Source organism: Poecilia reticulata, linkage group LG11, assembly GCF_000633615.1.
Source record: "Poecilia reticulata strain Guanapo linkage group LG11, Guppy_female_1.0+MT, whole genome shotgun sequence".
Classification (NCBI taxonomy): domain Eukaryota; kingdom Metazoa; phylum Chordata; class Actinopteri; order Cyprinodontiformes; family Poeciliidae; genus Poecilia; species Poecilia reticulata.
Genome location: NC_024341.1, coordinates 3,765,932 through 3,791,373, shown reverse-complemented (window position 1 = coordinate 3,791,373; position 25,442 = coordinate 3,765,932). Strand labels below are relative to the sequence as shown.

Genomic DNA, 25,442 nt, shown 5'->3' with positions numbered 1-25,442 from the left:
AAGAGGGCTTAGAAAATAATAATACAAAAAAAAAAAAAAAAAGACCAAAAGGGCACTTGGGGGCAAGGAGCAAAAAGGGCAGGTGCTCAAGCVCCCCCAGCCCCCCACTCTGCACGTGCCTGCCTCCAGGGGACATGGGGATCTTTTTTTCTTTTGCGTTCCCTTGCAATACTTTTGTACGGAAGAGGATTAGAGCCACTGGAAAAAAATATACACCAGTTCTGACTTTTTTCCCAGAATTCTGAGAAAAAATTCAGATTTTAATCTCAGAATTCTGAGGAAAAGTCAGAACTCTGACTTTAATCTCAGAATTCTGACTTTTTTTCTCACAATTCTGTCTTTAATCTCAGGATTCTGAGATTAAAGAACTGTTTTATGTTTTTTTCCAGTGGCCCTAATCCTCTTCCATACTTTTGCGTCCCCTCTCAAAACTTTTGCGTTCCCTCGCAATAATCTACTGATCAGTTCATGCGGCGTAATTGATACTGTAAGCCTTTCTTACCGTGGCCTCCGTAATTTCTGCTTTAACACAAGGTTATATAAGGTTTTTCCATGAATGTTAATATGTTGTTGTGAAATATCTGACGATTAATATCATTTTCTTTAGTATAGAAAGGCACCACCTATGATATAAACAGAAACTTTCCGTAAGTAGGAAAGAAATAAAATACATCCAAACAATTTGGACTATTTCTGAGTTATTATGGTTGTGATCTGTGTTTTTCTGTATAGTTATTTTGAGATTTTCTGTGTTTAGTCCTGTTTGGCTGTGAGTCTCTGTCCTGATTGATCCCGGCGGTGTCTAGTTTCCTGATTACCCTCCATGTGTATTTAAGTCCACCTGTTGTCTTTGTCTCTTGTTGGGGCCTCGTCTAACGTCTGTTTCTGTCCCCTGTGCTGTCAGTGATTTTTGGATTTTAAGTTGTTCTCCTGGTTCTTTACTAAACTTCATTTTCATCATGACTACCTGGGTTCACCGGCGTCTCCCTCACCACTCACAACCACACATCATGACAATTATCGCGGGGTAATAAGTCATCTGATTGTCTCTCTATTGAGTTCGTCTGAATGATTTAAATGGCTGCTTTCAGTGCCGTTCCATCTGAGCCTTAACAGACATAAACGTGCAGTAAATAAATCGATTTTCAATCAGTTTTCTGCACCAAAGAGTTAATAATAATAAACACGTTTTCACTGAGGCTGTATAAGAGCCATATGAATGAAATAAGTAATTATTGATATGACAGGAGCAGCGGCTTTGACTCCTGGTGGTGGGTGTGTCGATGTGGGCGTGACTGTCATGAAGTATGAATGGGAACGTTACTGGCTGCTGGCTTTGTGTGTATGAGGAAGCGGGTGAGCGAGGTGGTCAGTCCTCACAAAGTTTGGAGCATGATAATCAAAATTAAATAAATCGATAATTGTGACAGAACAAAGAAGAGGTTTGGAGTTGATTAATACCCGGACAGATGAGATTCCCCGAGTTAACCCAGTGCAATCCATTAGAGCAGAGGTTCCCAAACTGTGAGGCGCGCCCCCCTAAGGGGGGGCGCCGTGCCATTGCAGGGGGGGCGCGGGAAGCCGTCTGGATGACTAAAAAACCCCATAAAAAACATGAACACTGTATGCGCTCAGTTTTTACCTTACAATGGCCAACTCTCTGTTATTCCTATGGTAATTTGTTATTGTAGGGGCTTCCACACTTTCCATATCTGTGTCCTCTGTCACTTTTATCAGCAGTTAAAACTTTAATCCGTTGTTAACATGTGGTAACCTGTTTTTCTGAGCCTTTAAACGTAACATGAGCGCTACGACGCTTGCGCTGGGTTTACACCTGTGCGGCAGTGAAGGAGACCTGCTGCTGCGCAAAGCTATGCAGGTGTGTTAGAATCATGGCAGCAAACCAGCAAAACACAAAGAACTTTTCACAGTTTTCCCCCCAAACTATCAGACTGTTGAGTAAAGCTGTTGGATGCAGGTAAAGTTAGCTAAAAGATGAGTAGCTAAAATCAATACATCACCTTAAGTTTAACAAGCAGCCTGTAGGCTACCGAGTTGTCTATGTCCAGCTATGTACATTAATTTTGCCCCCAAAGGGGGCAAAAGAAGAAAAACCTTCTTAGGGACAGGGAGTCTCTAAGAATACTCCTCCCACCCTCCCCCCAACGTAATTCAACCAGACAGCTAGTTGTAATCCATAGGGGGGCGCAGAAAATGTTTGGAAACCACTGCATTAGAGGAACCACTCATTTTGTTTTTTGTGGTGATTTTAATCTGACTTTTATCCCAAAAGTTGTTTCCAAAGGATGTTTGTGTGTGACCTCATCCGGTCACCTGACATGGTGTAATTTCAAAAGCTGAAAAAACGCTGGAGTTCAGTCTGACTGGGATTAAAACTCAGCACTATGATCTACTTATCCACTTTTCTACTTCCAATATGATACAGATATCTGAAATTTTGTGTTGGCCAATACAGGTCCAATTCAGAAGAACAGCATTGAATTGACATAAAATGTTTCTTCTTTTTTTTTTTACAGACATACATGTACTGAATTACAAATGTATTTGATATTCTGCACCAGTACATAACACTTAAATATACCAGTAGCATCTGTGCAATTAGAAATAGAACAGCCAATGTAAAATAAACAAAGAAACCGAAACTGACAAAAACAAAAGGCTGGCTATCTTGTGTAAATTAAACTGCAGCAAAGCGTCTTTCAAATGGTTCAGAAAATACAACTAGGGATCCTAAATATAATGTTAAATTAATAATAAAGCATGATGTCAGACAGATCTACCCCTTTTGATTGGGTGCACCGTCACCGCTACCCAATCTAGAATTGTTTTTGATACTGGGACCAAAACGATCAGATCGGTGCATCAGTATTGAGCACTGCGTTTATGCTGGCAGGAGTTTGCCACTAAGCTCTCCCTTTCTAAATAAAATGTAGAGGAGATGTAGATGAGGAGCTGAATCAAACCACCTATAAAACAATAGCATCTCTATAAAGCTGAGGGAAACATGAAAGATTCCTGGTAGATCAATGACTGTAGAAACCTCACACTGCAGCTCAAGTAACTCTGATTACTTACCTCTCCAGAGTCTATATACATTTTTTAATTAAATGTGGGGCTGTTGTTAATGATTATTTTGGAATTGAGTAATCTATTATTCCGATGATTAATTTAGTAATTGAATAAAAACGTTTCCCATTCTGTAGTAGCTGCTTAAGCTAGTAAAAAAATGAAAAAGTAAACATTTTATTCCTTAAAATACAATACAATTCAAACGCCACTTTAAAGCTCAAGTTTGAAGTATGGGGGTAAAAAAAGAAAATTAAAAAGCAAACTTAAATTGAGGCATTACTAAACACTGCCTTTGTTATAATTCTTCACTTTCAACATCAAGTTTGAAGTATGAAAAAGCTTTTTTCATAAAATGGATATTTATAATAATTTTTTTTCATGCCATTACCCTTCTTGATAAGCAAGCATCAAACAGATACATTTTCTTGTTTGTTGTACCCAAGCGAGAAAATGGAGCTGGAAGACATTAAACAAAAGCTAAAAACTGTGAAAGTTACAATAATCAGGCTGCAGAGAACAAAGTCTGTAGATAACTGGTAAAAGTTTCAAATAATATGTGGGTTTACGTCGGACTTGGGTCTTTGGTGTTAGTCTGGTTGGATTGGGGTCAGATGTTTACGGGTTTAGTCAGGTCGGATTTATTTTAGGACCGATAAAAACTAATGTTTCCTGCTGAGATGTTTCAGCATCTAGAAGTCACTATGACTGTGTCATAGTGTCACTACGTTCTGTCCGTTGTAATAATTTGGAACATAGATTCAGTTTGAAGTTTTCTTGTAGCTGATGAGCTTCAGGTAGAGTTTGGCTGGCACAGAGGAAGGTCTGCTCATCAACCACCCACCTAGGGAGCTTCTGGAAGGCTAGCCCAACATCTTTATACTCCAGTTTTCAGGCGAAAACAAAACGCTGACTCAGAATGTTTGCAAGAGTTGCTCTGAGACAGTCCTAAGAAAATTGTACTTTTTGTCTAACCTCAAGAAAATGATCTAATTCATTGATTATCCTCAAAAACAGTTTCTGACATCATCATCATCATCATCATCATCATCATCATCATCATCATCATCATCATCATCATCATCATCATCATCATCATCATCATCATCATCATCATAATAAAAGGCAGGGCTGCACAGTGGTGCAGTTTGTAGAGCTGCTGCCTTGCAGCAAGAAGGTTCTGGGTTCGATTCCCGGCCCAGCGTCTTTCTGCATGGAGTTTGCATGTTCTCCCTGTGCATGCATGGGTTTTCTCCGGGTACTCCAGTTTTCTCCCACAGTCCAAAAACATGACTGTCTAATTGGTCTGTCTAAATTGCCCCTAGGTGTGAGTGTGGGTGTGCATGGTTGTGTGTCCTGTGTGTCTCTGTGTTGCCCTGCGACAGACTGGCGACCTGTCCAGGGTGAACCCCGCCTCTCACCCGGAACATTAACTGGAGATGGGCACCAGCAACCCTCCCGACCCCACCAAGGGACAAGGGTGTCAAGAAAATGGATGGATAATAAAAAGTTCACTTCAACACCTTTTAATCTAAATTTGTTACATTTGCTTACTGACCAAAACTGGACCCAGCTATTCATGATTTTGATTTCTTTAGTCTCAATATGTCCTGAAAGCTGTATTAAATGTTGAATAATTATGTTTTCATGTATGGAATAATTCATAATGAGCAGGTGACGACAAAGGAGGATGTTTTGAACCGTTTCCCGCAAGAAAAATGATTGGACTACACATGTTACGTCTTCTATAACAGAAGACGGTTCTCACACAGATTGTAATTGCTTGTGTTGCAAAGTGCCGCTGGCATAAATTATTTATCCTGTAGATCCTGTAGAGACATTTTAAAATGATTAGGTTTTTAAAACTAGTTTAAGTCAATGTATTAAAGTGGGTTAGACCAACACAGGTGAACTGTGCAACTTCCAATGCTGCTGCATTGGAAGTTATTTTCTCCATGGGGAGATTTGTCTTGGATCCCCATAATTCCCAGGCTCCAAAACAAAACAGAGACAAAAACAAGGAAACACAGAAAACATGGTCTCCAGTCAGGTTCATATTCAGTGTGTTTTTAATGTACTTTATCTCTCGGAACAATGTCCCCTCACTCCCTGATGAGCCGTTTCCAAACACTTTCTTTTTTTGTCCTGGTTTCTGCTTCCCAGGTAGCAGCCAGACTTCTTTGTAAGCGAGAAACACTGCTGGGAATATAACAAGCTGAAAATGCTTCAGTTTTCTTCACAGTGTCTTTTCAGTGTCTTGGAAAAAGTCTTCATATCCTTTTTGATAACCTAGTGCAACCAATGATCTTCAGGAGCCATCTAATTAGTTTTAATCTCCTAGAGCTTTAGCAAACAATTGTAGAAAGTCATAAGTAGTCCATTTGTCATGTTCGGAACATAAGTATTGACTTGTAGACCTGTCACGAATTTTACCGGACAATAAATTGCCCCAGAAATTATTGCGATAAACACTAATATTTTTGCTTTGAGACAATTTTCAAGTGATAACAAAAACAGTTCAAGTGGTTTCAATATATTGCAATCCACTCTAAATGAATAGTTGTATCTTGCCAACACAGCTAAAGCCAAACATTGCTGCAGTACAAAAAGTCAGTGAAATCTTATTCTGTCAGGAGTTAAGGGAAGTGAATAAGCCATAAAATACTTTTGTGCTGTTAGAGATCAGAACTGATGACAAAGTGACACTAAAACCCGAAATGAAACACCTCAGAAATCCCTCCACACCGATCTTATCAAAACACAAAACAGAACAAACAAATGAAAAGTTTTCATTAGCGTCAGTCTTTTTTAATTTTTTTGCCACATTTGACAGACAGAAGACAAATCTCTACTTTGTTTTTATCTCAGACACACAGACTCTGATCCCAGTTCTCTCTTCTTTCTTTTTCTCCCCTCCTTTCTTCCTTCCTCTCTTTCTCTCTCTCTGTTGCAGTTTAACTTTGTCGGCAAGCTCCTCGGGCCACGTGGGAACTCGTTAAAGAGACTACAAGAGGACACCCTCACAAAGATGTCGATTCTCGGAAAAGGATCCATGAGAGACAAAGAGAAGGTAACCCTGAAGTGTGGTATTTCATTTTTGCTTTGACTCTTTCACCTGTATATTTCATTTCGTGCTCTGTTACCCACTCTTACCAAGGTTTGAAGGTGAGATGACTTTATGCTGTTAACTTGCTTTCCTTCAAGAGGTCTTTTTTCTCCTTTCCAGTAAGATATAAGCTTTCCAGCACAGCTTTTTTTGGGCATATCATGCTTGTCTTCACCCTTGAAATTATACAGTAAAACATCAAGTTATTAATTCTAAAAGGTTAGAATTTGTCCTTTTCTCTATAAAGAAATGCTCTTTGGGAGATGACTGCTCATAGACTGTATGAACAATCATAGCATTAAAGGTTATTTATGACAGTTTCTGTGTATGAGAGCCACTACTGATGTTTCTCAATAATATCCAACTCCAAACTTTAAATATGCTAAAAATACACCTTAAATACTCTTTATCCCACTACACATGGACTTCACAAAAGGGAGCACATCAACAGGACGTGATGTTCTACAAAAATGTCTAATAAACTCAAATATACAAGATAAGAAACGGTTTGACAGCAGCAAAGCAATTACCAAGTATTCTCATCTGAACTGCTGAATTGGAAAATATATTTAGTTCAGAAATAAAACATCAAACTTAAGAATAAAACATCAAACTTAAGTCTGTTTCTCCAGACTCTCTCTCAAAAATATTGAGTTTCTCAAAAGAACTCTCTCTAACTTACTTAGTCGGTAAAAAATGTTAAAATTAAGTTCGGTTCATTTGTATATTAAATTTCAGCATCAAGTGCTTCACATCATAAAAACAATGAAGCAAGCAATAAAATTACACTTTGTAAAATGCCATCATCAAAATCATCAAGCAAACACACATTAAATATGTTGACAAATTTTCCACTTTCTACTAATCGAAGAGTTTCAGCCTGGATTTAAAGGGACTCAGTGTTTCAGCTGTTTTACAGTTTTCTGGAAGTTTGTTCCAAATTTGTTGTGCATAGAAGCTGAATGCTGCCTCTGTGTGTTTGGTTCTGATTCTGGGTATGTAGAGTAGACTGCAGTTAAAACAGCTAAAAGGTCAACCAGTCAACTCGTAGCAACTGTTACAAGTCAACTTTAATATTTTCTTAATTTTACAATTCTTAATGAGAAATTAGTCTCAAGTAAATTTTAGGTCAGCATCTTTTAAATACTGACAGCGCATAGTGAAAATTATGCTAATTAAGTTCCAATTAGAAACTACGAAAACTTTAATAAACTCCCCCTTAATCTTCCTTATCTCTCAAGTCTGGGCTGTTTCTCATTTTCTCTCCGTAACTTGAAAGGAGCCGTTCTCAACGTGTCTTTCTCTCATCTCCACGTCTCCGGTCACCTCGGCGCCTTGATTGACGTCTCTCAGGATCCATCGGCTGCGTGTTAAGAGTTTTGCCAAAAACTGTTCCAGCTTAAAAACAACATTTCAAAAGTTTATGGAAATAAGAAGGATCCCGGGGATCACCAAACGCGCCCGACATCCTTCAAAGCCAAGCGCTCCGTCACAGAGCAAAGCGCACGCAGTCAGCTCGGATACAAAAAAACAACACATTACCTTGACTGATGTCTTATTTTTGTTGTTGTTGCTGTTGTTTTTATGTGAATTCAGACTGGGGAAGATCTTCTTTAGCACCGAGACTATAGATATTAGCCTGAAATTTCAAACACAAACCAGCTGAGTGACTTCCATCGTCTGCCATCATGTCGGCACATGAAGGAAAGACACAAACGGTGCCAACAGCGGATCTTTAGCTGCAAAACTGATTGCGCTTCAAACGGTCTAACTGGGAATAAATCGACTTCCCTTTGCTTGTTGGCTTCTCCCCTCACTTCCCAATGTTCTGTCAGGAGCGATTTGCTATCATACAGCACATTCATTCTGATCAAGCCTATCGATACTCTGATAGCGAAGGAGATGTGTGAAGACAGTACGTGGGCCCTTCCTTTTCGAGCTTTGCTTCTGCAAGATTTACGGCCGCCGTCAGCCACCCTCCCTCTGTGCAGTCGCCGTTTTTTGGGGGTGGAAGCTGAGTGATGCCCCTGCTTTATGTTCGGCTGGTTTACACGCTGTCTGTTTTGCAGCATCGCAGCGTGTGCCCTTGTAGTTTTCAGCTTGTACCACTTCCAGCTGAGGTTAGGAAACTGGGCCACTGCAGAGCAAAGGAAGCACTGAAAGGCTTTTTTAGATGCAAGGCCATCTGAAAGTGCAGAATACCTAAGCAAGACTGTTGCTTTCTAAGTTTCTCCTGACTTATATACTTTAATTATAAATTCTTAGAGTCTACCACTTTTCTTGGTTGTTATTGACTGGTTGAAAAGAGCTAAATGACAGTTTTCATCCTGTGAATCCCATTAGGAGGAAATATAATTGCAGTCTGACTCCTTTAAAGGCACAGCACTGTATTGTTCTGCACATTCCCTTTTGAGCTCTTACATGCCAAAGACAATTGCTCGATATAATTGCGCAAATATTTACAGCTGAGAGACCTTGTAGGTGCGGCGGCACGCCGAGGTCTAACGGCTCGTAGACGCAGTCTCCCCGCCGGGTTATGGTGGCTTGATAGTGCTGCCACTTCCAGAGCAGGGTAATATAACGGCTCGCTCGTTAGAAACATGATTAACTCGTCCGTTTCCCCTTCCTCGGGAGCTGTGCTCCCTCTTTAATTTCCCCTGGAAAGATAAAACAATTAAATTTCTTTGTTTCATTTTTAGCAAGTCCTGCATCAGGTTTAATTTGCAAGGTGTTTCTTTTGGAGAATTACTTCCTGCGTTTGGTAGAAGTGTCCCAGAAATCAGAGGGAGTCGTGCTGTGCACCGTTTGGTGTCAAATAAAAACTAATTCAGTTTATCATTTGACAACTCATGGGATTTTCCAGGTTAGAGTCATACACAACAGGAAGACAGTTTCTTTTTTTGTTCTTTAGCATAAAATCTGGAATAAACTCACCACACTTATTCATAGTTGTTTAGACTGTTTTCAGCTATACATTTCAGACATGAACACTAGGAGCCCAACAAGCTGAGGACTTTAGAAGGACTTTAAAGGAATGACATGATGAACATATGTAAAATGTACCGTAGAAATTCGTAGTAACTAGCTCTTAACTATACTATTATTAACACTGTACGGATGTCTCATTATTGTATGATTACACATAAGCCTGTAGAAAATGAGCAGTTATCTAAATCAGTGGTCCCCAACCTTTTTATTACTGCGGACCGGTCAAGACTTGGAAAATTTTGCTGCGGCCCGGGGGTGGGGGGTGGGGGGGGGTGTCTTTGTGTTCCCGCTAAATCCTGAATATACCCAATTTGGGTTGTCTTGGAGTTTCTATCACAACCTGTGGGGTTTTTCCTGTCTGGGAACGAGAATACAACCTGCTGAATGTGACAGGTAGCCAATCATAAAGCGCGGTGACGTAAAAACAGAGGGGAATCCTTAACAGCTGACATATCGCGCAAACTGAGTCCGGTGGATATCGGAGATGATATGTGGAAATGTTTATTATTGAATTTAAAGGTCATTATTATGCTTATTCAGTTAAAAATGTTAACTATGAAAAAACATATTCACCTCCAAATCATAGTGCAGCAAATAGAACGGCTGCTCCCGTCTCTTTCATCCACCGCTTTATCTCTTAAAATGACTCCACAAACTATCACTGTTGCTTCTGCATCGTCATCCGTGTTTGGTTATTCTAAATTCCCGCTATGTTGGGGGTTTTACTGGATTATCCTCTGGAATCGGGACGTTCGTGACTGGAATCGGTTCGTGCTGCTCCTGCCTTGGACACACAAACCGATCGAACCTGTTGGACTTTTATCAGCTCTGTGGTCACAGAGGTTTGGAGAATCGGCCGACAATTCTTAAATCTTTCCGTCTAAACCAGACTTAAGACTCACAACCGCAGCCCAAACGCTCTGACTCTGGTCGCTATGATAACGTTTATATATCTCTTCAAAATAAGATTCAGAAGCGCCACAAAAATGAACATTTTACTTTCGTGAAAATTTTAACTCACGATACTGACTAACGGGAGCCCTGAGCTTGTTTCTCTGCAACGAGACGGTCCCATCTGGGAGTGATGATGAGAGACAATAACACCCGAAGTGTTGCTTATATGCACAGCCTGCTTGGTCTCTACCTGGCGAAGCAGCTTGAAGCTTCGTTGCCTCATTAGCAGCCGGTCGCCGCATGTTACGCAGAGAGGGCTTGTAATGTGGGACTCACCTACCGGTCCGGGATGAATCCATTCTCCTGTCTCTTCTCTGGGCCTTTTCCCCTTTGCAAAGAAACTTTCCAAAGACATCTGATCTGTTTCTTACTCATTTTGCTGCTTGTGGCCTCAGTGTTGGTAACCGAGAGAATCCGGATAAAGGATTTTCAAAATAAAAGATCCTCCAGACTCAAATAATACATAAAACGGACATATTTCACTATTTCTTGCGCGGCCCGGTACCAATTGGTCCACGGACCGGGGCTTGGGGACTACTGATCTAAATAATTGAATGATAAATTAAAATAAGCGTGATAATTTCCATTCTGATTATTAATATTTTTTTGAAGGGCAAGTTTGTTTACAAAGACATTATGATACTTTTTCAGTTTAAATTTATTTAATAAACAACAGCACGTTAAACAATGTTACATGCTGAAAACAAAACAACTGCTAATTTGCAAACCCAGTACTTGGTTGGACAATTTTTTAAAGACAGCATTTTATTTAGGGTTTTGGTTGTGTGTGTCTTTTATTTCCATTTTATGTATTGTTTTTGGTTGTTGTGTTTTATTTGGGATATTCAAAATATTTTCCAGTTCCAGTGTAAAGTGTACTTCACAAAATTAAACTTTCTTAATCTTTGAGAAGGCAAACTTTGATTGTTATGACATTATCAATACACTACTTGAAAATGGTCTCAAAGCAACAGTATTATCATTTATCGCAATAATTACTTGGACAATTTGCTATTGTTCCAGGCCTATTTATACCGTTAAGTCCACCATTTCATGTTTCCTTTGTCAAGCCATGTTTACATGCACTTTGCTAAATCTTTCATCATGGAAGAAAATCTTACAAGCTTACAGTGATGGTCTGCGGTCAGTGAGTGTGACAGTTACAATGACACCTAACTGAGCTCTGTTACCACCAAACACAACTTCCAACAAATATAAAATAATGCCAAACACTTACTAGTAAAACTTTGTGATGGCTGCAAGCACAGACCTCTCTTCTTATCCTCCTTCTTTCTCTCTCTTCAGTTTGACTCCAGTAATAATCGCACCAACATCCACTTATTGTTGGACTGATATCTCTGTCAAATCTCTCTGCTATGATTTTTCTGCAGCAACAAAATCAGACAATCTGGCATATCCGTGCAGTGTGACTGGAGTCGCTATGACATCATGTCACCGTGACACGTCTAAGCCCTGGGTGTGCTGGCCTTCAGACCAGTAATGGGAACTCATTACTGATCCAAGCAAGTTAAAAGACTCAATCACATCATTCACTACATCAGGGGTGACAAGAGTGAGGCTGGATTTGACTGCAATTTGAGACTGAATAAAGCAAATCCCCCAGCACCAGTATTTGATGCAAATGGAAACTTTATTTTATTTTAGTTCAAAATTATCACCGACAACTTAGTCTTCCAATAAAAAGTAGTAGGTGCAACAAAAATTTACGCACCTTTGTATCTCTTTTTAAGTTCATTGTAAATAAAATTTCTACCTATTCACACCACATAAAATATAAAATCTTACCAAGTATTTTTGTCTAGTTTCTCATGCAAATATCTCATTACACTGTAAATAAGACAATAACAAACATAGAAGTAACTTTTCTGTCAGGCATAAGAGCTTCTTTTGAGTCAGTAACAACTGAATATCGATGAAAAATCTTATTCCACTCACAGATTATTTCACTTCTAACATGAGTAAAAAAAACTGGCTTAATTTAGCATTTTCAGTGAAAGATGTTGACCCAAATCCCATTTTTATCACTGAAAATAAACACTTCATTTTTTTTTCAAAGGACATTGGATGTCTGTCTTTTAACAAGAAAAATGGGGAAACCATTTTAATGTTTTAGGTCTGGCATAATTTGAATGGATTTGTTGAATTAAAAATTCACATGATTTGTTTATTGTAGATTATGTATTTTCAACTCCGATTTAATTTTTCCATTTGAAACTGCATGTTTGGTTATTTGATGTGACCACAAATCATTGGAGTTAAATAAAAATGGCGCAGACACCATCTTATAAGTTGATGTCTTTTTTTTCCTTTTCCAAGTAAATTAAATGTCAGATTTGAAGCTCTGAGTTACTTTGCTTAGGTTTGATGTGATTTTTACGCTACAATTGAAGCTGAATTAAATTTGTAGACGTTAAAGCTGCTACCAGGTCTGCTGTGATTGAGAAAGACAATCAGTTGTCATATAAATGATTGCAGCTGAAAATATTCGTCATTTGTCTGTCATTTATTTTGCCATCTGTGCAAAATTACTTCTTCACGCCTGTCAAAGTTTCTCATCTGCATATCAGATCTGTTCTCGATTGAGTTTTCTGCTCGTGTATTTTCAATCCAATGTTTAGGTCCAGTGCAAAGAAACAAATGCATGTAAACATGTTTTAATGCTTTGTTCTTTATGCTTAATGCTTTATTCCCCTCTGACCCTAATTGTACAAACCAGAAATGTGTGTGGAGACTTTTTGCAACAAATCCCTGTGGCTCTACACTCTTGTTGGATCAGCAATAGCTGAAATCACTAATAAAAAGAATGCAGCTGAAAAAGAGTGCTTTAAAGTATTCAAAGAAAGTCTGACAACATAGTGGCACAGCTGCACACTCCAAACTGAAGCCTATGAAAAAGATCTGATGAGGGCAGTTTTGATTGATCGGGTTTTGAAGTCTTTTAAATCTCCTCACAGTTTATTTATTTGGTATTATTTTAATTTTTGTCATTTTACAGTTATAATAAATGTTATTTTATTACCAAGATAAAGAACCACTGATGTTGTACCAAGCTTCCAGACCACTCAGATCTACTGGTTCTGGTTCTGCTCAGCATCCCCAGAACCAAACATGGAGAAGGAGCATTCATCTTTTATGCACCACAAATCTGGAACAAACTTCCAGAAAAACCGCACAACAGCTGAAACACTGAGTTCCTTTACATCAAGGCTAAAAACCCACCTGCTTAGAGTTGTCATTTATTCATAACTGGAACATTTATCAATATATGTGATGTGTATTTGCTTGATTATTTTGATTATGGGATTTGATCAAATGTAATTTTCATTGATTTATTGTTTCATAATTGGTTATTGTGTTATGTGTTTATGACTTAACCCTTGTGTTTACAAATGGGGTCTAACTGACCCCACACCCGTATCACTTGTATCATTTTCCTTAGTCCTCGTACGTTTGCCTCAGTCCTCGCACGCACAAGGGTTAAAGTATTTTGAACTGATTTCAACTTGAACTTGATTTGACTTGGAAAACTTTACCAGGACCAAAAAAAAAACCAGAAAATAAATCCTATGTATTCTATGCACTTGATCTTGAATAACTTGGATCAGTACGGTAGGTTTGCAGTAGGACTATCGTCTATCACGGTCATGGTAATAAAAATATCCATCATTAAATTCCAGTTAAATCCTTAAAGCGTAACATGATTCATTTCCTCAAAGCTCTGGCTACCGGAGCTCTGCAGTGCATCCAGAGCGCTCTGCTGCCCCGTTTCCAGGGTGAACAGCTTTTCATAAGCAGATTTACAGAGAAAAAAAAGTAAACAGAAGGAAGATGCTGCCAGTAGATAAGAAAAATAGACAGCTGTAATCCCTTCCCATAGGCTGCTTAGCTTTGGACACTGGATGATGGATCACTCTTATCAGAACCGAGAGAGTCCACAGCATGTATGAAATCTTCTTACAGAATAACATGTAAATAATATTGGCACATTTTGTTTTATCCCCAATATTCCACTTTGCTGATCACTGAACCACACGTTCAGACAGTATAAACGAAACATTGGGTGAAATAAAAAGCCGTTAAATTCCTCAATTGTCCTCATATGTATATTTTCTAGTTGAAAGAACTTGATAAAGATTGCTTTTCCTATATTTGTTCATGCAAATGCAGCACAGATTACAAAAAAAAAACATAAAAGGGAAGAGATGAGACAGATTTCTGAGCAGTTGTCTCTTTCCAGCACCGTGCTCACACTCCCCGTTCCACACCGACATGCACGGCTACAGCGCAGAGGAGCCTTGCATTCGTAAAAGCACAGATTTATGGGGGGAATTAACATATCATTAACATACCACCGGCTCTCTGAAAAGAAGGTTATTTATAATTAGGTGACATCAGAGATACGGGTTAGCATGCTGGTGGATGGGAGGGAGGGGAAAGGGAACTTGCTGCCACCGGAAAGACCCCAGAGAAGACTCTTTCTCTTTTTTTGTTAAAAATGGAGAAACTGGGACAGCAAACCTGTTTCATTTGTGTGATGGAGGGCTTTTTGCTGTCCTATTTCTCACCATCAACAACATAACAAAGGACTGCATCTGGTGAGCTTGAGTGACCTGTGGAGACCCACCATGTTACAGCTTAAAGTCATCTCAAAGGATCAAATCTGAATTTATTTGTGGGTTTTTTTAGCCACACAAAATGACCTATTTACGTAATTTAACTTTTTTTAGTTACAAATGTATTACCTTATAATAAAACACAAATTTTGCAGTACCTTGAGGGAGTACCCTTTGAAATTTGACAGTGCAAAAACACAAAATCTAACCAAGTATTTTTGGTCTGGTTTCTAGTGCAAATATGTTACTACACTTGAAATTAGACAAGACTAATTAACAAGTAACTTTTCAGCAATAGATAAGAGCTTTTGTAAAGTGAATTTAGTGGTGCTAGTACTTTTTCATTAATATTACAGAATGATTTACTTAAAACAAGCTCCTTTATTTTGCTCAAATGCTACTTGTAAATTAGTTTTGTATTATTTCAAGTGTACTAAGATGTTTGAACTAGAAACCAGTCTAAAAATACTTGGTAAGAGTTTAAGTTTTTGCAGTTACATTTTATCATGTTGCCACATGAAATCAAACATTTTGCTTATTGGGGTGTTATGCAACACAAAGCAGTGGATTATTTTTAAAGTAGAAGGAAAATGACAGAAGTTTTCTAAAGGCGGCACAAATAAGTGCATTTGTATTGAGTGAATACTTTGTAGAACCACCTTTTACTGCAGGCACAGATACAAGTCTTTTTGCATATGAGTCACACATTTTGAGAATTACATTTTTGTTCATGATATTTTCCATTGCTCTATCGATTTGACCTTCATCAAATCTTTTGCCAGAGACTTTATTTTCAGACTCTGTATGTTTAGAGTTGTCTACGTTTAACTCAATCCATTCTCCCTTAAACTTTGATCAGCGTTCCTGGGGGGAGAACACTTGTCACACTGTAAATAAACAAATTTAGCCATATTTCTATCTAACATTTGAAAACTATTTAAGGATTTTCTACCACTTTATAATTATACACTAATTGTTGTTATCTCCCATTCAAAATTCTAAAAAAATATATTGTTTGTAATAGTTATATGATGAAATCTATAAAAGATGCAAGATCACATCTGGACATCACTGTAAATTATGTAACCCTGTCTACCTTTAATTTAGGGATCAATAAGCTACTTTTGACTGTTTAAGCCAAACTCCCATGAGACCGCATTCATTCAAACTGTCTCAGGAAACAAAACAAAGCAGCAACAGCTCTTTCTTTTCCGCGTTAAGGATTTTTTTAAATGACTACTCGACATGCACGAGTAGTCATGTCGTGCCTAATAAAGATAGACCTTTATTCCGGTATATCTTTTGTTATTTTTGCCTCGTTATTATTATCATCACCTGTCTTAAGACACTGATTTTTGGGGGGTAAGAATCAATATTGTAGCCTAGTATATTTAAATCAGTACATTCCTTTTCTCACAGAGCGACTTAATTTATTTTAATGAAGTTTGAGCGATTTCAAAGAGAGATGGGCTGAAATGCAGCAAACAGAGCAGATATCTTGGTGAAGGGTATGCAAGCATGTACTTTACCTCCTCGCCACGATCCATTATGAGGCGAGGCAGCTTTGTGGCGACGACAGCGATCAGTTAAACATGACAGATGCAATTGAAAAGCTGTTAAGGACTGCCTGTTTGCAGAATTTTGCCACAACACACATCAGTATTTTTGCTGTTGCTCATGTAACTGCAACGCATCAAGTCTTATTACAGAAAATCTGCCGTAGATCCTTTTATATAAATATTTCCGTGTGACACTTTTTACATACTGTTCTTAAGTCCAAGAATTTGTTCCATTAAATCCTTTTTTAACATTACTTTTTACACTAAATAATGTCATGTTCCATCAGGAAGAAGAGCTAAGGCAGAGCGGCGAGGCCAAATATCACCATCTGAATGAAGACTTACATGTCCTCATCGAGGTATTCGCTCCGCCAGCTGAGGCCTACGCCAGGATGGGCCACGCTCTAGAGGAGATCAAGAAGTTTCTCATTCCAGTATGTTCTCATCACGATGTCTAAAACACACACACACGCACGCACGCACGCACACACACACACACATTAAACACACTTCTCTTTTTATTTCTCCTCTTGTCAACAATCTCCTTTAGGCTCCAATTAACTAATTTGCAGTCGATTGATTTGAATGATTTTTTTCACTTTGTCCTTGTGTGTACATGTTCTTGTTTTTATTCATGATGGGGATAAAATTATTTACTTAATTTAACTTTTTTTAGTTACATATATATCACCTTATAATAAAACACAAATTTTGCAGTAACTTGAGGGAGTACCCTTTGAAATTTAACACTGCAAAAACACAAAATCTTACTAAGATATAATGCAACTCCTGAGAATGCATCATAGGGGCCTCTCATAAACATGGGGACAAAATGCCAGTCCTGATGTTTTCATAGTGGCTTTTAAATTTGAGTGTAACAAAATTTCACAGTACAAAATTTTATGATATTACGTGTCATCATATCTCTTGTTGAGGTGAAATCTGCCTCATGAAGAGCTGTCTAGTAGCTGTCACCAAGTGACTTTGTCTTTTCAAATAAGGTTTAAGCAGCTATTGTGATTCCCTAGTGAATCCTTTGTCCCTGTACAATGTGTCTGTTTAAACCTTTTGTTTAAAGTAAGACAGGAAGTAGTTCTTCAGCTGAATTGTTATGTTGACTAAAAACAACCTTTTTTCTAGCTAGATTATAATACTCTGTCTATAATTAATATCTACCACTTTTAATTGGTGTATCTGCATTTTGGTTACATGGAAGGAAAAAAACGACTGAATATTAATGGCTTGTAAATGCTGGCAGAGCTCTAACCTCGAGTGATGGTCATTTTGTTCCTTTGCCATGTTGGTTTATTCATACCTAACTTCTTCCAGTACCAAATGAACACCCTGGGACATTTCACAGCTGTTGCTACTATTGATTTTATAGTTATGTATTATTATTTATTCATGCTCTTCTGTAACAAAATAGGTTTTCATGGCTGCAATAAGCATCCATGAACTAAAGAGCTATTTTGGTTTGGTTCTGGGCCATAACGATGTTTTTCGTCACAGTAACTGACCCAAATATGGATCAAAGGCAAATGAATACAAATAGGCCATAATACATTCAGTTAAGTGATTTTTGTCCTTTCTATGATAAATTAATTCCATAATTCATAAAAACCCTTGACCTACAAAAAAAAATTAGTACATGGGTACAAAATGGTTCAACATGAATGTAGAAAAGGACAAAATGGTAATGAGTAGTAAATGGGCGTAAAACTGACCTGGAACTACAGAGACTGGTGTGTCAATTTTCACAGTGCAAAGTTATTTTCCTGATGTATTAACACATTTATGAAATCAAGTTTTATAAAATTTTTGTTTTGTTCATTAATCATTATTTGTTACCTGGTTGCCTTTGCCCTTTATTCCGGTCTATCTTTTGTCTTTTTTGCCTCGTTATTATTATTACCTGTCTTAATTGCTGCTTGCATGGTTGTTAAGAAGTTAATTCTGTAGCAAAATGGATGAATATCACATTTTCTCACTTTTGGGTGGAGCAATTCTGCCACAAAAACTGTAAAGTTAGACACACACACACAATGTGAGATTGCATTGATTTCCATCCATTTAAGTTACTCCATTTATGCCTAACCCTACAACTTCTTTTACCCCAAATTATTATCAGTTTATTGCTAACTCTAACCTAATCTTAAGTTTAACTGAGCTCTTACACTCAACTCAAAAAATGGGGACTGCATTGAAAGATTACTTTGTCCCTGATGAAGCATATTCATATTTAGACGGTGTGTAAATTTATAAGAAAATGTCCTAAATTGACAACATAAGTACACATACACACACTACAAAATATTTTATCATCTTTGGAACTACTTGTTGCAAATGAATGCTAAGTAATCTTACCTGCATGTAATTACATCAAATTCAAATCCGAAACACAGACTGGCCAAACCTTAACTGCACAGTTTGAAATTTCAAACCTGCAATCAAAAATTTCATTTATTCATACTTAAAAAAAAAAAAAAGAATTTAGACAGACATGAGAACACGAAGATATGACCTAAGCAAACTTTTCATAAGCTGAATGTATTGTCTCATTCCTAATTTCATGGTTTCAAGATCAGCTTATTGATTGATGATCATTAGGTATTCACTTGGTAAATTAGCCAAGTTAGCATAGGGACCTAATAAACACATTGTGTCACTAGAGGATTGCCATGGAGACAGAGAATTGGCGTCAGGAAAGATCGTCAGTGCAGTGCAGATGTAAGACTCAGAGGGCAGGAGGGAACCTCTTTTCCTGGGACAACCTCTCTTCGGCAGCCACCTCAGAATGGAACTTATTTACTCTTCCTCTATTTATTATTGATGATGTCTCTCATGCTCAGAGCTATAATAATTTGCATACCTTCATTTATTATCCTGCAGACCCCACCAACGACCCATCCTCTGTTGCTGCCTGTCTCTGCTCCCAAAAAAAATCCCATCCATTGAAAAATGACAACTGTATTTTGTGATTAAAGACCTATTTTAATATTAATTAATGTGTTCTAGTTTAGAGGGGAAAAACAACAGCGTGAAAAGATGAAGCTAAATGGGGTCCTAAGGTTTTATCAGCAGGAGATCTGAATGTTTTGCTGCTTCAGGAACAGCAGTCACGGCAGTACTGTAAAGTACATTAATTAGATATTCCCAGAGCTGTAGCCCTGGAGATAAAGGACGTAATTTAATACAGTGTAATTGAAAGCGAGTCTGTTGCCGTTGCTGTGTGTGTGCGTGTGTTTATGTGTGGTTCTCTTGTGTGTGCAGGACTACAATGATGAGATCAGACAAGCCCAGCTGCAGGAGCTCACATACCTGAACGGTGGCTCCGAGGATGCCAAGGTGCCATCGGTCAGGGGCAAGTCGGCAGCCCGTGGCAGGGGGACACCTGTTCCAGGGCTTCCAAGGTAACCTGTTCCAAATGTGCATCTGGATGCATGTTCTCCTAGCTTCAGCTAGGAAATGTGTTTTATTTACCATTAAGGAGCTACTGGGAAACAAGAGTTGATGTAAATGTAAAAACTATGAAAAGTATCTGAAATGATCTGTACATACATTCTTTCATAAGTTGTGTATGAATCTATTACGTTGTAAATCTGAACATACATTAAATCATTTGGCTGAATCATTTTTGACTTCCTGAGGACAGAAACTGTCATGGAGGTGTGGTTGATGGTGAGGAGATGACGCTGAGACCCAGGTAGGATGATGAAGATGTTTAATGATAAAGATGCTCAAACAGTCCAAAAACAGGCGGCACAGCACAGAAGTAGCATGCAGCTAAATACCGGTAGCCCTGACAACAAAGACTGACACGATGAGCTAATGCCAGCATAGGACTTCACAGTTCAACTGTGCGGGCAGACTGACTAACAAAGACGACGTGGGCGTATGTTACAGAAACTTAGACAAGGATCCGACGAAGAACACAGACAACAGGTGAGACTAAATACACACGGGGTAATTAAAGGAACGAGACACGCCTGGGAGACAATCAACGGGGAAGACGCAGAGACAGGACTCACAGGGAACAGGACCACAAAGAAAAACTCAAAAATAAACACACAGAAACACGGATCATGACAGAAACAGGAAAGCAATTAAATGGTGGATCTACAAAGTATTGACTTCAGGAAGTTGAGTATTAATGGATGCCACATTTTTTTTTATTATTTGCTAAATGTTGTGGAAAAAATACAAAATATTTTCCTCCCACTTCATACTTATGTGTTACATTGCATTGTTGTGCCACAAGAAATCCCACTAAAATTATGTCATTGGAAGTGTGAATACATTTGCTGGGCACCAAAAGGCAATGTTGTACAAATGTTTTTTTCTGTTTTATTTTGATGTAAAATGAGTCCCAGATTTAGAAATAATCAAGATTATGAAAAGTATTTTTTAAAGAAATTTATAAATCTTGGATTTAAGCTCATTCCTGTGTCCTCACTCCCTTACTTAAGATCTAGCTGTACTAGATTTCTGGAATTGTTGTAATTGTTTGGATATCTTTGTTTTACTGGGGCAGTAATAAAAGCAAAGGTACGGCTGTCATCAAGGAAACAAGTTTTTGCCTTCCAGCCTTCCTTTGCATAAAATTTCCAAAATTTTACTCACAGATTTTTTTCCCCCAATTACATCTGATTTTCTTTATTTCTACAAGGGCACACACACACGCAACCCCCCCGCCCCCCTCCCTCACATACACACATATATATATATATATTATTTATTTATTTATTTTTATAAAAGGTAACAGAATGAGGAATATTTATGTTCTCATAGACAGTCTGTGATTCCCATAAACTATTTTTGTACATTTCCTGTCTGAACATACCAATATTCATCAGTCTGACAGACAACGCATTTAGTCTTTGTTTCACCAATGCATATGCATTATGTGGAGACCCGTTGTGAAAATACCCTCCAAGTTCTTGTGTAAAATAATAACTCTGTTCATCTACATTTCTGATTTTCTGACATTTGACTTGTTGTGTTTCTGTGAATATGAAATAATTTGATCTCTGCAAGTTCATAATGGCTATTTTAAAAATGACTCCGTGATCCCTATACCAAGCTATCAATACTGTCAGTCTAAATTGAGAAAGAAGTGTGTCATAACTCCTTTAATTGGAAAAAGCGGCTAAAAAAACATTGAGACAAAGGGTTGTCTGTTTAGAGCAATGTTAGAAGCAGTTTCGCATATATTACAATAATGAATGACATCAAACGGCTTCCTCTGAAAGGCAGAAAGATGAGTGGTGTTGTTTCAGACTGTGCTGACTGGGTGCAGACTTCAGCAGGATTCACAAAGAGGAGGTATGGGGCAGAGATGACTGGCACGCATTCAAAACAAAAGCTCTGCTGCTAACATTTAAACTGGACTGTGTTTCTCATTGGTGCTACTTCATTAAATTTATTATTTAATAAATTCAGGCAATGAGTTCTGTTCTGAATAAACCCTGAACATATGGTTTTACATAAAAGTGGGAGTGAAAGCAGCTTTCCTTAACAAGCTGTATGTGACCCTGAGATTATTAATTTCAGGTCCCTGCTGTGGTCAGCTGTTGAACACGCTACATCTAAGATTTCTCCTGCTGCTGATCTTCTTTCAGTTACTACGCTAAAGAAAAATAAGAGAAGAGGCACGAATGCATGAGCAGAACTAGCCTACAAATACTTTTATTGTCAAACTATTTTATGAGGCTGTTGCATTGACTTTCACAAAAATCACATTAATCACAAAAAAATAATCAAATAATTAATTTTGGTCTCCGCTCATATCCAATATCTGTACATAAACTTTTAAATATGACAATTGTATTAAAGTAAAGCAATAAAAATGTTTTCTTCAAGTACTTGTTTACACAGTTTTTTCCATTGTGTAAACAAATGAAAAAATTGCATAGAGGGTTTCCCTCGTAGTATGAACAGCAGTTGTCCGAGGACAGAACCTTGAGGGACCCCAATGCTCAGATTGACGGAGTTGGAGATGTTCTTTACATTTCAGGGTGACTTTGTGATCTCAAAGTCAGAAAGTTTCAAATCCAGAGCAAAGTGCTAATGTTCAGGTCCAGCTTGTTGTGTTTCTCTGTTGGTCCATGTAGAATGGACCAACAGAGTTGGTCCATTTCTATGCTTTAGACATTTTCACACCCGTTTCTTTAGACAAAATCAAAGGAAACGAGGCACAAGTGATCAAAAGAGTTTCACTAATCCAAATTAAAGAAATTAAAACACTGAAATGTATATCTTATTGAGAAAGGATTTGCCAAAAAATGTCTAATTTTAAAATACTGAACAGTTTGCCAGGTGCTTGATTTTGTTTTTTGCTGTGATTCTTAACAAAGAGTTGGTATTTTCAAAATAAGGGATGGTATGTTTGACTGCTTGGTTGATTGATTGCGCTCTCCTTTCTGTTGGGGATATCTGGTAATGTGTTTCCCCTCACCAAACACCACAGTTTAATGATTTCTGTTTACTTACCTACTGTATCAATTAATCATAGACACAGCAACAAACAAAACACTGGCTTGTTGGCAACAGGAGCTATAAAACCATAATCTGGAACAGAACTATGAACAGTAACACTGAAATAGATACTGCAAAGTTCTCGATGACTTGAGTGGGCAGATTAATTTAACAATCTTCCGTCATGTGGGAGGTTTTGTATGTGTGAGAAATGATTCACTCTTCCTATGTGTTTTGGCATCCAACCGTCACCTCCTTCAAAACTAGACTCAATGTAAAGTCAAAATGTCAACATTCCTGGGATGTCTTCCCAACTATACTTATTTGTAAAAGTATACATTTTTCTATGCTGTGCATTATTGTATAGTGACTTTTTTTCCACAAATAACCTGAAAGGTATGAATTTTTATAAATGTTCAACCCTTTATACCTTATTACCCTTAAAATATACTATGCAGCTCTTTCAACCCACTACACTGAACCCTAAGCCTCCTGGTTATTCCACCAAATATTGATTTCTGAACTCTTCCTGAGTTAAAACACTAGTGTTGTTGTTTCTAAATGAATATGAACTTGTTTTCTTTGCATTACTTATGGTCTGAAAGCACTGCATCTTTTTGTTATTTTAACCATTTATTATTTTCTGCAAATAAATGCAGAATTGGAATTGTAATTTTGGAGACATATTGTCAGTAGTTCATAGAATAAAAGAACAATGTTAATTTTACTCAAACATATATCTATAAAAAGTAAAACCACTGCAAAACTGATAAATTTGCAGTGGTCTCTTAGTTTCTTCCAAAACTGTACAATAGGGTGGCACAATATTTCAAAATCAATTTAAAGAAGATTAGACTTTATAGTTTTACCATTAAAGAAATGGAAAAATAATAATAATAAAAAAAGAAATATATATATATATATATATATATATATATATATATACGTGTGTGTGTCTGTGTGTTTTCCTTCTACTTTACAATTATGCACCACTTTGTGTCGGTTTTATAAAATAAAAGAAAAATGTGTTAAAATTAGTAAAGTAACAATTGACGGAGCAGGACTACTGGCTTTGCATCAGTTTGTATCACTGATGTTTACTAATCATCACAATTTGTTATCGATATCCTGTAAATATCATGTTTTAGTTAAAAATTCATAAAAATAAATCTTAATAAACAGCTGATTATACAAAGTTAGAAAACTATCCTGCATTTGCATGAATTCAAAACAGTTCTCTGTGGGTTTTCACCCTCTCACATCTTAATGTATCCATGGTAATTCCGGATTCTGTAAGCAGTCTAACAATTTTTCTGCTGTCTGTGTTGCTGCTGTGCTTTGAAGAAGTAAAAAAAGTAAAAAGAAGGGTTTGTTTACTCTCCTTGGTTATGAAAGAAACTTCTCCCTCATATGATTTAGAGATAAACAAGGTCACTAAGACGGAGTGCTCGTCCCGCTCTGAGTTACAGCATAATTGGCAGTGTTTTGAATTATGCTGTAATTACCATTTACCATGCCTAATTTAAGTGTTATAACTCTGTGGTCCTGCAGGCTCCCACGCAGGAAGTTTTCACGCTCACTAATGCACGATTTTGATCAAGACAAGAGCTCTGAATGCAGACTTTCTCATCTCTGCCCTTCTTTCCGGGGCTGTGACTGAAAGGGAAGTCCTTCCTTTTAAAGAGGAGCTGCTGCTTTTCTTAACCACATCTCCTGCCGTCCCCATCAGACATTACATCAGAGTTTCTCTCTTTCTCAATGTAGCTCCTCCTAGGCCAAATCTGGGATCTTTCACCGCAGACGCATGGAGAGCAGCTGAAAACATAGAAAGCAATTTGTCTAGATGGCAACCTTGGTGGTTTTCTGCTGCTGCTTCAGATCAGACGATTGCTTTCAAAAGACAGCTGAGGCGAAGAGCTCATGCAACGTTTTAATAAACCACAAGGTCAGGAGTCCTTTGATTCCCGAACAGAGCAGTTTGCATTTGCTGTTCTCTTCATTAAAAGACTGTGCTCAAGAGTGACATTATTTTGTTCACTAAAATAATGAAGACAGAAAAAAATAAATAATAATAACATTAATATTAATATTAATAATAAATAATTCACCCCCTTACAGATTTGTCTTTTGTTTTTGCTTTTTTGATACTTAGATCGTCCAGGTCATCAAACAAATTAAACATCAGACAAAAATGAAATGAGTATAAATAAAATCATTAGAAAATTGCCTTTTGTTTTTAAAGGGGAAAAGAAAAGTTAGAGTCCATGCCCAACTGTATTTTACTTGAGACCCTCTCTGAAATGCTTAGAACTGCCTATTTTAATAGTTCAGACACCCAGTATACCTTAGTATGCATAAGTACGCACAGTGGAAACCTTCATACCAACACTGCTAAAGCTAATACAGCAACAAGCCATTATGCCATCGATCAAGTGTCAGTTTTTCTCCAAGTATAATGGAACAGTTCCCGTTGTATCTCATCAGTCCACAGAAGACTTTTACAAAAGTCCTGGATCATCAAGATGTGGTGCTTTTAGCAATATTTAAACCTGCTTTATGTTATCATACAGGTTCTGCTTAAGATGGTTTCTTTATTCACCAGGTCGGGCAGTAATCTGAGGGTTGTGAAATTGAACTCAA

The 25,442-nt window shown here is 37.7% G+C and overlaps 1 protein-coding gene across 1 annotated transcript in view; it reads left to right on the top strand.

Moving 5' to 3' along the window:
* The window catches only part of khdrbs3 (KH domain containing, RNA binding, signal transduction associated 3), a 150,247-nt gene that overhangs the window by 76,376 nt on the left and 48,429 nt on the right, over positions 1-25,442 (top strand). Inside the window, exons 3-5 of the mRNA XM_008421354.2 lie at positions 6,041-6,157; positions 16,616-16,762; positions 19,599-19,738. Of these exons, the coding sequence (XP_008419576.1) occupies positions 6,041-6,157; positions 16,616-16,762; positions 19,599-19,738 (404 nt within the window). The remainder of the gene's footprint in view (positions 1-6,040; positions 6,158-16,615; positions 16,763-19,598; positions 19,739-25,442) is intronic.